Source organism: Rhincodon typus, unplaced genomic scaffold, assembly GCF_021869965.1.
Source record: "Rhincodon typus isolate 14 unplaced genomic scaffold, sRhiTyp1.1 hic_rhity00001474, whole genome shotgun sequence".
In the NCBI taxonomy this organism is placed as follows: domain Eukaryota; kingdom Metazoa; phylum Chordata; class Chondrichthyes; order Orectolobiformes; family Rhincodontidae; genus Rhincodon; species Rhincodon typus.
In genome coordinates this window covers 7,209-18,110 of record NW_025967112.1, presented here as the reverse complement: position 1 = coordinate 18,110, position 10,902 = coordinate 7,209, and the positions used below count along the sequence as shown (strand labels likewise).

The following is a 10,902-nucleotide window of genomic DNA, read 5'->3' as shown; positions in this document are numbered from 1 at the left end:
GTTATAGGAGAACAACCTGTAGTATTTTCGTGACTGGGGTTCTGTCCTGTGAAGACATATATGGACATTTTTAACTCATAATTCCAAAATGTGCTTTTTATTTTAAAAAGAGGGTTGATACAGCTAAAAATGGACGCAGATATAAATGAAGTGATTGACTGGAGATTGACTTCTACTGAATGTCACACATATGGTCAAAGAAACTTCAGGAATCAAGCCTCTTGAGATAACAAGGGGCTGATAACCCTCTGGTTTATGTCTGAAACAGGCATATCTTGTATGTTGCCCTCAGAACATACAAGGGTAGGGATTTGAAAACCCAACAACAATGAAGTGTGCTTGCGGAACTGAACATTCTCATATGCATCAGCTTGGGTTTGAGTGTTAGCATGCTGTGAAGGTCAGTTAAAGAACTACTCCCTCGTCACCCTGTGCTGCAGGTAAAGGTTTGTCTGGCTGCAAACCAGACAAAGGAGATGGGACAACAAAATGATACTGTCTCCTCCTGAAAGCTGGATTCAGAAAAGAATCAGAACTATGGAATCTTAACTAGCCTGTAAAGTAAATGATTATGAAATTGACTGATCAATAACCAACGTCAGTGCTACAGGTGACCCCACTGCAATGTCCACCAGATTCAACCATCCACTCTTCACTATACCTAGGTACAAATGACAATATAGTAAATAAGTCTTAAATCTTCATGAACAATTCCTGGACTGATTCCTTCTTTTGTACATCACTTTAAATCTGTGGCCTCTTATTCTTGTTCCTTTTTGTTAGAGGGAATAGTTTCTTTCTATCCACTGTATCCAGCCTGTTCATATAAAAAACTTCTAGCAGGTCTCCTTCTTGCCAAAGAGAACAATTACAACTTCTCTGATCTATCCTCATTGGTTTCTCTATTTAGTTAAGATTAAGTTTATGAATTATGAAAACAAGCCTGGTTAGATTGGCTTCATTTAAAGCACATCTTCATCTGGGTCTGGAAAAAAAGATATCCTTTCACAAGGGAAGGGATCCTTTTTTAATGTTGCAAACAACTGAGGGGCTGGACAAACTAAGAAGGGGGAGCCAGTTCATCCCTCCTCGCTCAGGAGCTTAATAGTTAGTGTATTGTTTTGTAAGATGTGTGATTTATGGATGATTTAATATCATTTCGTTTGGATTTTGAACGAATGGCATATGGGTTTTCTGTGTGAGAGAAGAGGTTTAATGATTAACTTGTAAGTCTTTCAGTAGCCATGGCGATTTCTCTCTGATTATTTTGTTTTTAAGAGATCCTGGTGTGTGATAGTTTTGTTTTCATTGGCGAGTTTTTACAAGCTGTCAGGTTAAACAATTGTGCATTCAAGTTAGAAGGTCAGATTTATTTTATTTGTTTTGATTAGGGCAAATACCTGTAGCTTAGTAAATAACCTTTTGGGTTTCACTTTGGCTGGTTAGTAGAAGTCTTAGCTAAACTGTTGCATGGAACAGTTGTTCCTGCAGATGTGTGGTCGAACTGTTAGGAAATAGAGTCTCGGTGTAAGTTTTATAGTTTTAAAGCTCCAAAACAGATGTATTTGGTTAAAACTCTGAAAGGGCCTGTAGAGTACAGAGTCCTTCATCATGGAGCTGTTAGGGTGACCCTCAGTGAAAACCACTGCATCTCTCTCCAGACCTTGGCAAAGACACAATGTTATGTTCACCACCACCCTAGCAAAACTGGAATCAATGGGTGTCAGGGAGCAAACGCTCCGGTGGTTGGAGTCATACCTGACACATAGGAAGATGGTTGTGGTTGTGGGAGGTCAATCATCTCCGCTCCAGGACATCTCTGCAGGAATTCCTCAGGGTAGTGTCCCAGGCCCAACCATCTTCAGCTGCTTCATCAATGACCTTCCCTCCAGCATAAGGTCAGAAGCGGGGATGTTCGCCGATGATTGCACAATGTTCAGCACCATTCGTGACTTCTCAGATAGTGAAGCAGACCATGTTCACATGCAACAAGATCTGGACAATATTCAGGCTTGGGCTGACAAGTGGCAAGTGATATTCGCGCCACACAAATGCCAGGCTATGACCATCACTAATAAGAGAGAATCTAATCACCGTGTTACTATCACTAAATCCCCCACTATCAACATCCTGGGGGTTACCATTGACTAGAAACTCCAAGTAGACTCACCACATTAACAGGGTGGCTACAACAGCAGGCCAGAGGCTAGGAATACTGCAGCGAGTAACTCGCCTCCTGACTCCTGACAAAGCCTGTCCGCCATCTACAAGGCACAACTCAGCAGTGTGATGGAATACTCCCCACTTGCCTGGATGAGTGCAGCCCCAACGACACTCGAAGCTTGACACCATCCGGGAAAAAGCAGTCCACTTGATTGGCACTACATCTGCGATCATTCACTCCCTCCACACCGATACTCAGTAGGATCAGTGTGTACTATCTATAAGGTACGCTGCAGAAATTCACCAAAGATCCTCAGACAGCACTTTCCAAACCCACGACCACTTCCATCGAGAAGGACAAGGGCATCAGACAAATGGGAACACCACCACTTCCAAGTTCCCCTCCAAGTGACTCACCATCCTGACTTGGAAATATATCGCCGTTCCGTCACTGTTGCTAGGTCAAAATCCTGGAATTCCCTCCCTAATAGCATTGTGGGTCAACCCACAGCAGGAGAACTGCAGCGGTTCAAGAAGGCAGCTCACCACCACCTTCTCCAAGGGGCAACTAGAGATGGGCAATAAATGCTGGCCCAGCCAGTGACACCCACATCCCACAAATGAATAGGGGAAAAAAAACCAGTCACCTCAAGGGTAATGAGTGCAGGGAGTGTCTCTCTGGATATATAAGAAGGATTTGACTGGAAGGCCTATCAGAAAAGGCACAGGAATGTAGGCTGTTCAGCCCCTTCAGCCAGCTCTGCTATTCAATAGAATCATGGTTGATCGATATTCTCCATGTCGACTTTCCTGCTCTTTTTCCCATAATTCTTGATGTTCCCCTATGATAAAGATTCTACCTATTTCAGCCTTAAATATACACAAGAAGTCACTCTCCTACCTCTGTCTTCTGCAAATATAACACCTTTTTCCTATCACAATCACTTCTGAAGAAATATTCACTCTGCTTTCCTCCACAAATGCTGCCTTACCTACTGAGTTTCTCCATCAATTTCCTTTTTTTTTTTGTTTCAGGTTTTCAGGTTTCTAGTATCCACAATTCTTTAGCTTTCATATAGTAATTCCCCAATGCAGACTTTTATCCCTTTGGATTCCCCGCTTATTTCTATTCTAATCCGTGTGTACGTGTGCATTGTTACTAATTCTTCATAAAGAAGTATAGAAGAAGCGTCCTCTCCTGAATATTGGAGACTGGCATGTTGCATGGACCAGGACAATATGCTAAGAAATACATGAAAGCTTGTGGCAACTGTTGCTGAGGTGTATTGGGAAAGGTCGCTAAGTGCTTTCTTCCAGGGTGTACCAAGGGCTTAGGAACTGTAGTTCTATTACAATCCAATCGATAAGATATGTTGTCTTGGGGCATGTTGAATTTTCTTAAGTCTTGTAATGTTTTTGTTTACAAATTTGGAGTGAGGTATATTTTTGGAAGTAAATCCTAATAAGCCATGCCATCTCCCTAGCTATCATTCACACCACCTCCCAGCACAATGCCATTCACCACCTGCTGCTGCAGTCATCCAATGAAGATAGACAGCAACCCACCCCTGCCATTGTCATCTCTCTAGACAACATTAAATCCTGCCTCTGGCCAAGGCTCTGCTTGCCCTCACCACCACTATCGCCTCTGCCTTTCTCTCCACCAAACCCTTCCCTTGTGCCACTCCTGCCCCCAGACTTTACCACCTACAACTGTTGTTAACCACACTTATTAGGATTTCCTTCCAAAAATATACTTCACTCCAAATTTGTAAACAAAAACATTACAACTTACACATTACAGGACTTAAGAAATTTCAACATGTCTTATCGATTGGATTGTAATAGAACTACAGTTCCTAAGCCCTTGGTACACCCTGGAAGAAAGCACTTAGTGACCTTTCCCAATACACCTCAGCAACAGTTGCCACAAGCTTTCATGTAAATCTTAGCATATTGTCCTGGTCCATGCAACATGCCCGTCTCCAATATTCATGCTCCATTCAACTATACATCAGAGTAGCAACCACTGACAAGTGTTGAGGGCACAGTGTGTGCCAGTGACCACGTGAACAAAGACAGCTTGGAGTTCTGATTCCTACCCTTTCTGATCACTGTTTACGTTTATTGGAAGAAGCTGAAATATCTCACTATCTGTCGAGCAGGAACAGGAACAGGCAAATAAGAGAGTCTGAAAGTTTTTGTTCTGCTTTGTACTCCAAGGGCCTTTAGTGTATGACAATATGTTATATCTATTTGGCCATGTGTTAATATGCTGGTATGCAATTTCATTGCTTTGATCTTTCAGACACCGATCCAATCTGGACAGACAAAAATTCATTATAGAGAAAGGCAAGCCATCCAGTTGTTTAATTATCTTGTAGATCCCTATCCTGTTGCTCCAATGAGAGTACACTTAGTTACCTTTATGACTAGAGCAGATTGGGAAAATGTTTCTACAGAATAGACAGTTAACTATTTTATGATTAAATATTTCTACTTTGGAGGTCGACAATGAAAAAAAATGTGATGCTACGTCAAAGCTTCATTCACTTTATTTCCCTCGATTCCAATACTAATGAAAGTAGCTGAACCTTTGGGTAAAACGTGTTGGTGAATTCATTCATTCCAATGCACATAGTATGTCATGCTTTCATTTGTCAAGGCAAAAATTGAACTATTTAATTCTGGAACCCTTTAGTGCCTGGAGTACTGATTTGCGTACTCACTATTGTAGTAATCAATTTTTGCATCTAACAAAGCAATAGGCTTTCAAAGATTTTTGTTGAATGAAATTCTAGGTTACCATCCTACGAATAAAATTCAATCCGTAAACTATTAATATTGGTAGCTTTGTTCACCATGGGAACGTTTTTATCTTAACAGTGACAGCAGATGAATTATGGCGTGGTGTACTGGCAGAATTTGGTGCTGGTGCACGAAAGGGCAGAGGTAAACGAACTAAAAGGAAGATGAAGAAAGATTTGAATAGAGGCCAGATGATCGGTGAAGGTAAGTAACTGCACCATGTACAAATCCATGTTTGAGTATTATGGGCAGTTCAGTGCCCTGTGCCAGTATACAGTATTAGCAGGTGATGTTGAGCCTGTGTTTTGTTCCTAAAAAAACTTGGCAAAGTCATTCCTATTAAGTTGCAGATAAATATAGGTAGAATATGGAAAAATATAGAAGAACCTTGACCATCCTGTTTTTAATAATGACCATAGTATGTATTGTATAATGGTTGGCATTAAACAAAATATGTTTTACGTTCAAATAATTTCAATAGAAGTCCATTCCATCCAAAAACACACACTAACTGTTACAAACTGAAGGTGAAAGAGAATATGGATTCTGATTAGTTTGAAAGTGAAGGAAGAGCGATTTGAGAAAAGAAAATCCTGTAGTCTTGCCATTTGAGTGTTTTGTACACTTTTTTTCTAATGAATGTAATTTCCAGAGGAAGCATGATGTGAAAGTTTATGACTTGGAGGTTCTTCTGTTCATCCAATTCCTATTGATATCTAGGTGTTTCTAACCTTGGCTGATTGCAGTATAAGTAACATTTTTAAAAACTTATTTTGTTTGGTTTTAGGGCGAGCTGGGTTCCTCTGGCCTGGTTTGAATGCTCCTGTTGTAAAAAGTGGAACCATTCAATCAATTGGAAAACGTGACCAATCCCAGCAGGAAGTGTTGCAGGCTGAAGCCCTGAGAGAACGAGAGGAATGGGACAAGAGAAGGAAAATAAAAATCAAAAGAGAAAGAGGCTGGACTGGAAACTCCTGGGGTGGTGTCAGTCTGGGTCCCCCTGACCCTGGTCCTAATGGAGGTGAGAGGATGACATGTTCCTTTGTCAAACAGTAGCAAAAATAAATGTTGCCTAAGAAAGGCAAGATGGTCTGCCTCATGAATTGGACTAGTTCTTCCAATCCAGAGGTGCAGCACTTTGGTTTAGTAATTAATCTGATCTGACTGCCTGCTAAGGAGCTACCAAAACTTAGCTATTAACTATGTATCCCTGACTGAATCAGAGTCCACAGCTGCTAAGCTAATTCCAGTCAAATGTCAAATAAATTGGTGCAGAGGACTTTGATTGTAGTCATTGGCACTTTTTATGGCTGGTATAACTTTTTTTGTAAGTTTTTTTTTTTTTTTTTTTAGGTATTTATGGCAGGTCAGACAAACCTCACTGAATTTTTGAAAAGGTGACTAAAGTAATGGACAGGCGGAATGTCTATGGATGCTATTTATGTGGATTTCCAAAAGGCATTTGATAAAGTTCCACATAAGAGACTGTTAACAAAAGTAGAAGCCCATGGATGGAAAAGTGGTTGAGTGGCAGGTGACAGAAAGTACAGATAATGAGTAGGTACTCAAATTGGCGGGATGTGACCAGTGGTGTACAACAAGGATCTGTATTAGGGCCTCAATTAGTCACATTATAAACGACTTGGGTAATTGCATTGAAAGTCATATCCAAATTCATCAGAAATAATTACTAGAATTGGGAAGCAACAGTCCACTGATGATTTGGAAAGCAATCAGAAAAAGTGCTAGGCAAGGCTGCATTCTATCTCGGGCTCATTTTCCCCTTCTACAGTGAATGCGTTCCCAAAAGGAATGGAAGCAGGAGACAATACCACTAGGCCATTGCCTCCCCCATTCACATCGCCATACTGCTAGGCAATGACCATGTGCAACTAAAGAGAATGTATCCATTGTCCTTTCACATTCAAAGGCATTACCATCACTGAATACCCTGCTGTCAACGTTCTGGGCGTTACCATTGAAGAAAAACTGGACTGGACCAGCCATGTTAAAAACTGTGGCTACAAGAGTAGAATAATTCACCTTCTCTCCCTCCAATGCCTGTCCAAGGCACAAGTCAGCACATGTGAGGGAATATTTTCCACTTGCCTGGATGGATGCAGCTCCAAAAACACTCAACATTCGGCATCATCTAGGACTGAGCTGCCTGCTTGGATTGTATCCCATGTATCACTTTCAACGTTCAGTCCCTTCACCACAGATGTGCAGTGTGTAGCATCTGCAGATGCCAAAACTCCCAAAGCACCTTTAACAGCACTTTTGAAATCCACAACCTCTACAGCCTAGAAGGACAAGGAGAGCAGGTGCCTTGAGAACTCCATAATCTGCACATTCCCCTTCAGGTCTCTCTCAATCCTGATTTGGAATTTTGTTGCTGTTTGTTCACTGTTGCTGGTTCCACATCCTGGAACTCCCTTTCTAACAGCTGCATGTGGGTTCCCCCACACTCCAAGAATTGCAGTGGTTCGTTATGGACCCGACCAAACCCTCTTCAAGCATATCAAGGAAATAGCCTAGACACTAACTTTCATCTTACTGAAAGGCAGGTGTAAGGTGCTGTGTTCCAGATGTAATTTGATTGGTTACACTATTCGGCTTTAAGTAAAATACACTTTATTCTTACCCTACAGTTAAAAAAGAAAGAACAATTGGTGTAACTTTAACTCTACTGGAAAAGTTAACAGAATAATAGAGTATTTCACTACTAAACAGCAATTGTTCCGATATAGTTGCATCCCGTAAATGCACCCTTAGCAAAGGCAAAGTCAGTAAAACAGACTGTGTCTCACGTGCGATTCTGGCAGCTCAAGCTTTTAGCTGTAGCAGAGAGAGATGTAGCAGCTTGCACAACCAGCTTCAGAACCTCACCAACTACTGAAAGTTAAACTAAAACCCTGGTTCTGTGGGAGCCTGACTCTGCCCATTCATGCTGCTTCTATTATTCCAACATTTTTTTTAAAAAAACCAAAGGCCTCAAAGTTTTTATTTTATTGGCGTGGAGGAAACCACTCTGCACCTATGGCTCAAAACCTATCTTAAAAAAAAAAGGACAAAATACACCTCTTAAAGCCATAGTATCGCCACAGGTTTAAGAAGGTGGATTACCACCACCACCTTTTTTTTAAGAGTAATTGGCAATGGGCAATAAACGATGCCCTTGATAGTGGTGCCTTCATCTCATGAACAAATAGTGAAAAGTGAAGCATGGGACAGTGGGACAGAGCAAGGGAAGAAGATCAACAGCTTTGAAATGTGCTGCTTAAGAAGGATCCGAAGGGTAAGCTAAATGGAGAAAAGAACTTTACAAAGTACTGACCCAGGCCAGCAGAACAAGAGAACTCTTAAATATTAACAAACAGAAACATATGGTGTTGATCAGTCATTTTATCTGTGCAGAAATGTTGGAACTTAATGACCTCGAAGAATTAATGGAAGATGAGCAAGAGGCTGACAGAAAAGACAATATCGAGACAGTCTTAACGGTTGGCTTCTCCAGAACTATGGTACTGTTGCTGTGGTTGGAAAGTTTGAAGGTCTGTTCTAGCTTGTGCCACTCTGTATCACACGTAGACCAGACCACCAAGTTATGTTTGCTGCCACTGGCTACATTCAACCTGGTGTGGCAACTTGAGAGCTAATCAAGATTTTTTTTATTTGAAAATAAATAAGTGAAATTTTCTTTCACTGTATTATGAAGATGGGGGAAGTTGAAGGGAGTGACAGCCTAGTGGTACTATCGCTATACTATTAATCCAGAGGTATTGTTCCGATGACCCAGGTTTGAATTCCACCATGGCAAGTGGGAATTTGAATTCAATAAATATCTGGAATTAGGAGACAAATGACGACCACAAAACAATTTTCAATTGTCAGGAAAACTCCATCTGGTTCGCGAATGTGCAGCTGGGAAGGAAGCTGCCATCCTGACCTGGTTTGACCAACACGTTACTCCAGACCCAGAGTAGTTGGTTGACAGTTGATTGCCCCTGGAATGTTAGGGATGGGTAATAAACGCTGGGTAATAAACGCTGGCCTAGCCAGTGACACTCACATCCCATGAATTAATTTTTTTTAAAAAGGTAATAGTAAATGATTTCAATATAAAAGAAAATCCTGTAGACTATAAAATAGGTGTCTCATTTTTTTATAGCATCTTATGTGACTGCTGAAGTAGAATTTAGTACCTCTATCTTATAAAGTTAATAATGACAAACCAGTGTTTATAGTTTACTTGGATTTTCAGAAGACTTTGGATAAGATTCCACATAAGAGATTAGCATGTAAAATTGACACAAATGGGATTGGATGTAGTGTACTGACATGGATAAAGAACTGGTTGACAGTCAGGAAACAGTGTAAGAATGACTAGGCCATTTTCCAAATGGCAGGCAGGGAATAGGATACAATAGAGATCAGTGCTTGGACCACAGTTATTCATAATATATATTTAATAGTTTAGATGAGGGAACTAAATGTAATATCTCCAGATTTGTGGATGGCACAAAGCTGGGTGGGAAAATGAACTGCAGGTATTATGCAAAGATGCTTCATTGTGATTTGGGCGAGTTGAATCGGCAAATGCAGAAACAGCATATTGATTTGAATGATCAGCCATGATCATATTGAATGGTGGAGCAGGCTCGAAGGGCCATATAGCCTCTTCCTTCTATTTTCTGTGTTTCTTATCTTGTTAAGGCAGAGATTTCAGCTAGCACAATAAAATTTTAATACCTCCAGTTTCTGATCGAAATTTCATTTTTGGAATTGTACTGGTCAGTTCTTTACTAATTCTTTTAATCTCCAGAAGTGTTGCAGTGAAGATGGAGGTATTTTGACCCATCATGTCTGCACCAGATCTCCAAATAAGCACTGAGACTTAATGCCATTCTCCTTCCTTTTTTCCACAAAACTTCGTCCTATTTTCTCCATTTTTGGCTTGTCACATTTTCTGACATGCACTCCCTTAAGATGAGTAGGGCATTCATCGTGTGAAATGTACGCATGTTCTAATTTTCTTGCATAGTCAGCATTTCCTTTGGAATGAGCAAACAGGTTTAGCTATGTAATTGGGCACCCTGTTCGGTGTGAAGGGAGTGAAGTTGGTGTAACATTAACTTTACTGATTATTCCTAGCAAGTATAAATAATTTAATTCTGTTCAGAATGTAAGACCACAGTATCATGACTACAACAACTTAGGCTCAGTGTGTCTCATGTTGAAATATTAATTAGAGAACATGGGAATCTAAATTGATTGAAGGCTTTAAAGAAACCCTAGAATTAGACCCCCCACCCCCGCTTAATTTCAGATTTTAATATTCCTTTGCTTCAGGCATCTCATGCATCATGTCAATCTCAAATATTTTGCTTTGTATAAATTGAACCTAGGAAAACCTAGGAGGAATCATTTCAGTACAAAGTTCTCCCTCCATATATCTTTTTAAACTCCTATTTATTAACAGTTTCTCACCCATGAAGTTAAGAATTGATTACAATACGTACCTTTCGATTACCGTTCAGGTGCGTATGATGAGTTGGGTTCCAAAAGTGTCAGCACTGACACCATTTATCATAAAACAAAGAACGGCACTGAAACAAAAACACATTGCTGGAGTCGCTCAGCAGGTCTGGTAACATCTGTGGAGAGAAAAACAGTTAATGTTTCAAGTCTACTGACCCTTCCTCAGAACATTGACTCAGCTTGTGGTATTTTTGTTTCTGGGTAAGGAGGTTGTGGGTTTGAGTCTAACTCCAGGATTGTAGCACAAAGATAGAGACTGACACTCCAATTTGGTGCTCAGGAATGTTGCTCTTTTGGAGGAGTCAGATGTGACAAACCTCATGCCTTCTCAGCTGAACACAAAAAGAAATAGCTTGGTGCTATTTTGAAGAACAGTAGTGGAGTTCACCC

The 10,902-nt window shown here is 40.6% G+C and overlaps 1 protein-coding gene across 1 annotated transcript; it reads left to right on the top strand.

Moving 5' to 3' along the window:
* Nucleotides 1-5,014: 5,014 nt before the first annotated feature.
* On the top strand, nucleotides 5,015-9,728 carry LOC109925051 (28S ribosomal protein S5, mitochondrial-like; the record flags this gene model as incomplete). The annotated part of the gene is made up of 3 exons (XM_048592580.1): nucleotides 5,015-5,175; nucleotides 5,759-5,992; nucleotides 6,325-9,728. Coding segments are annotated over 3 exons (427 nt in total), but the record flags the coding sequence as incomplete, so codon positions are not given.
* Nucleotides 9,729-10,902: the final 1,174 nt, after the last annotated feature.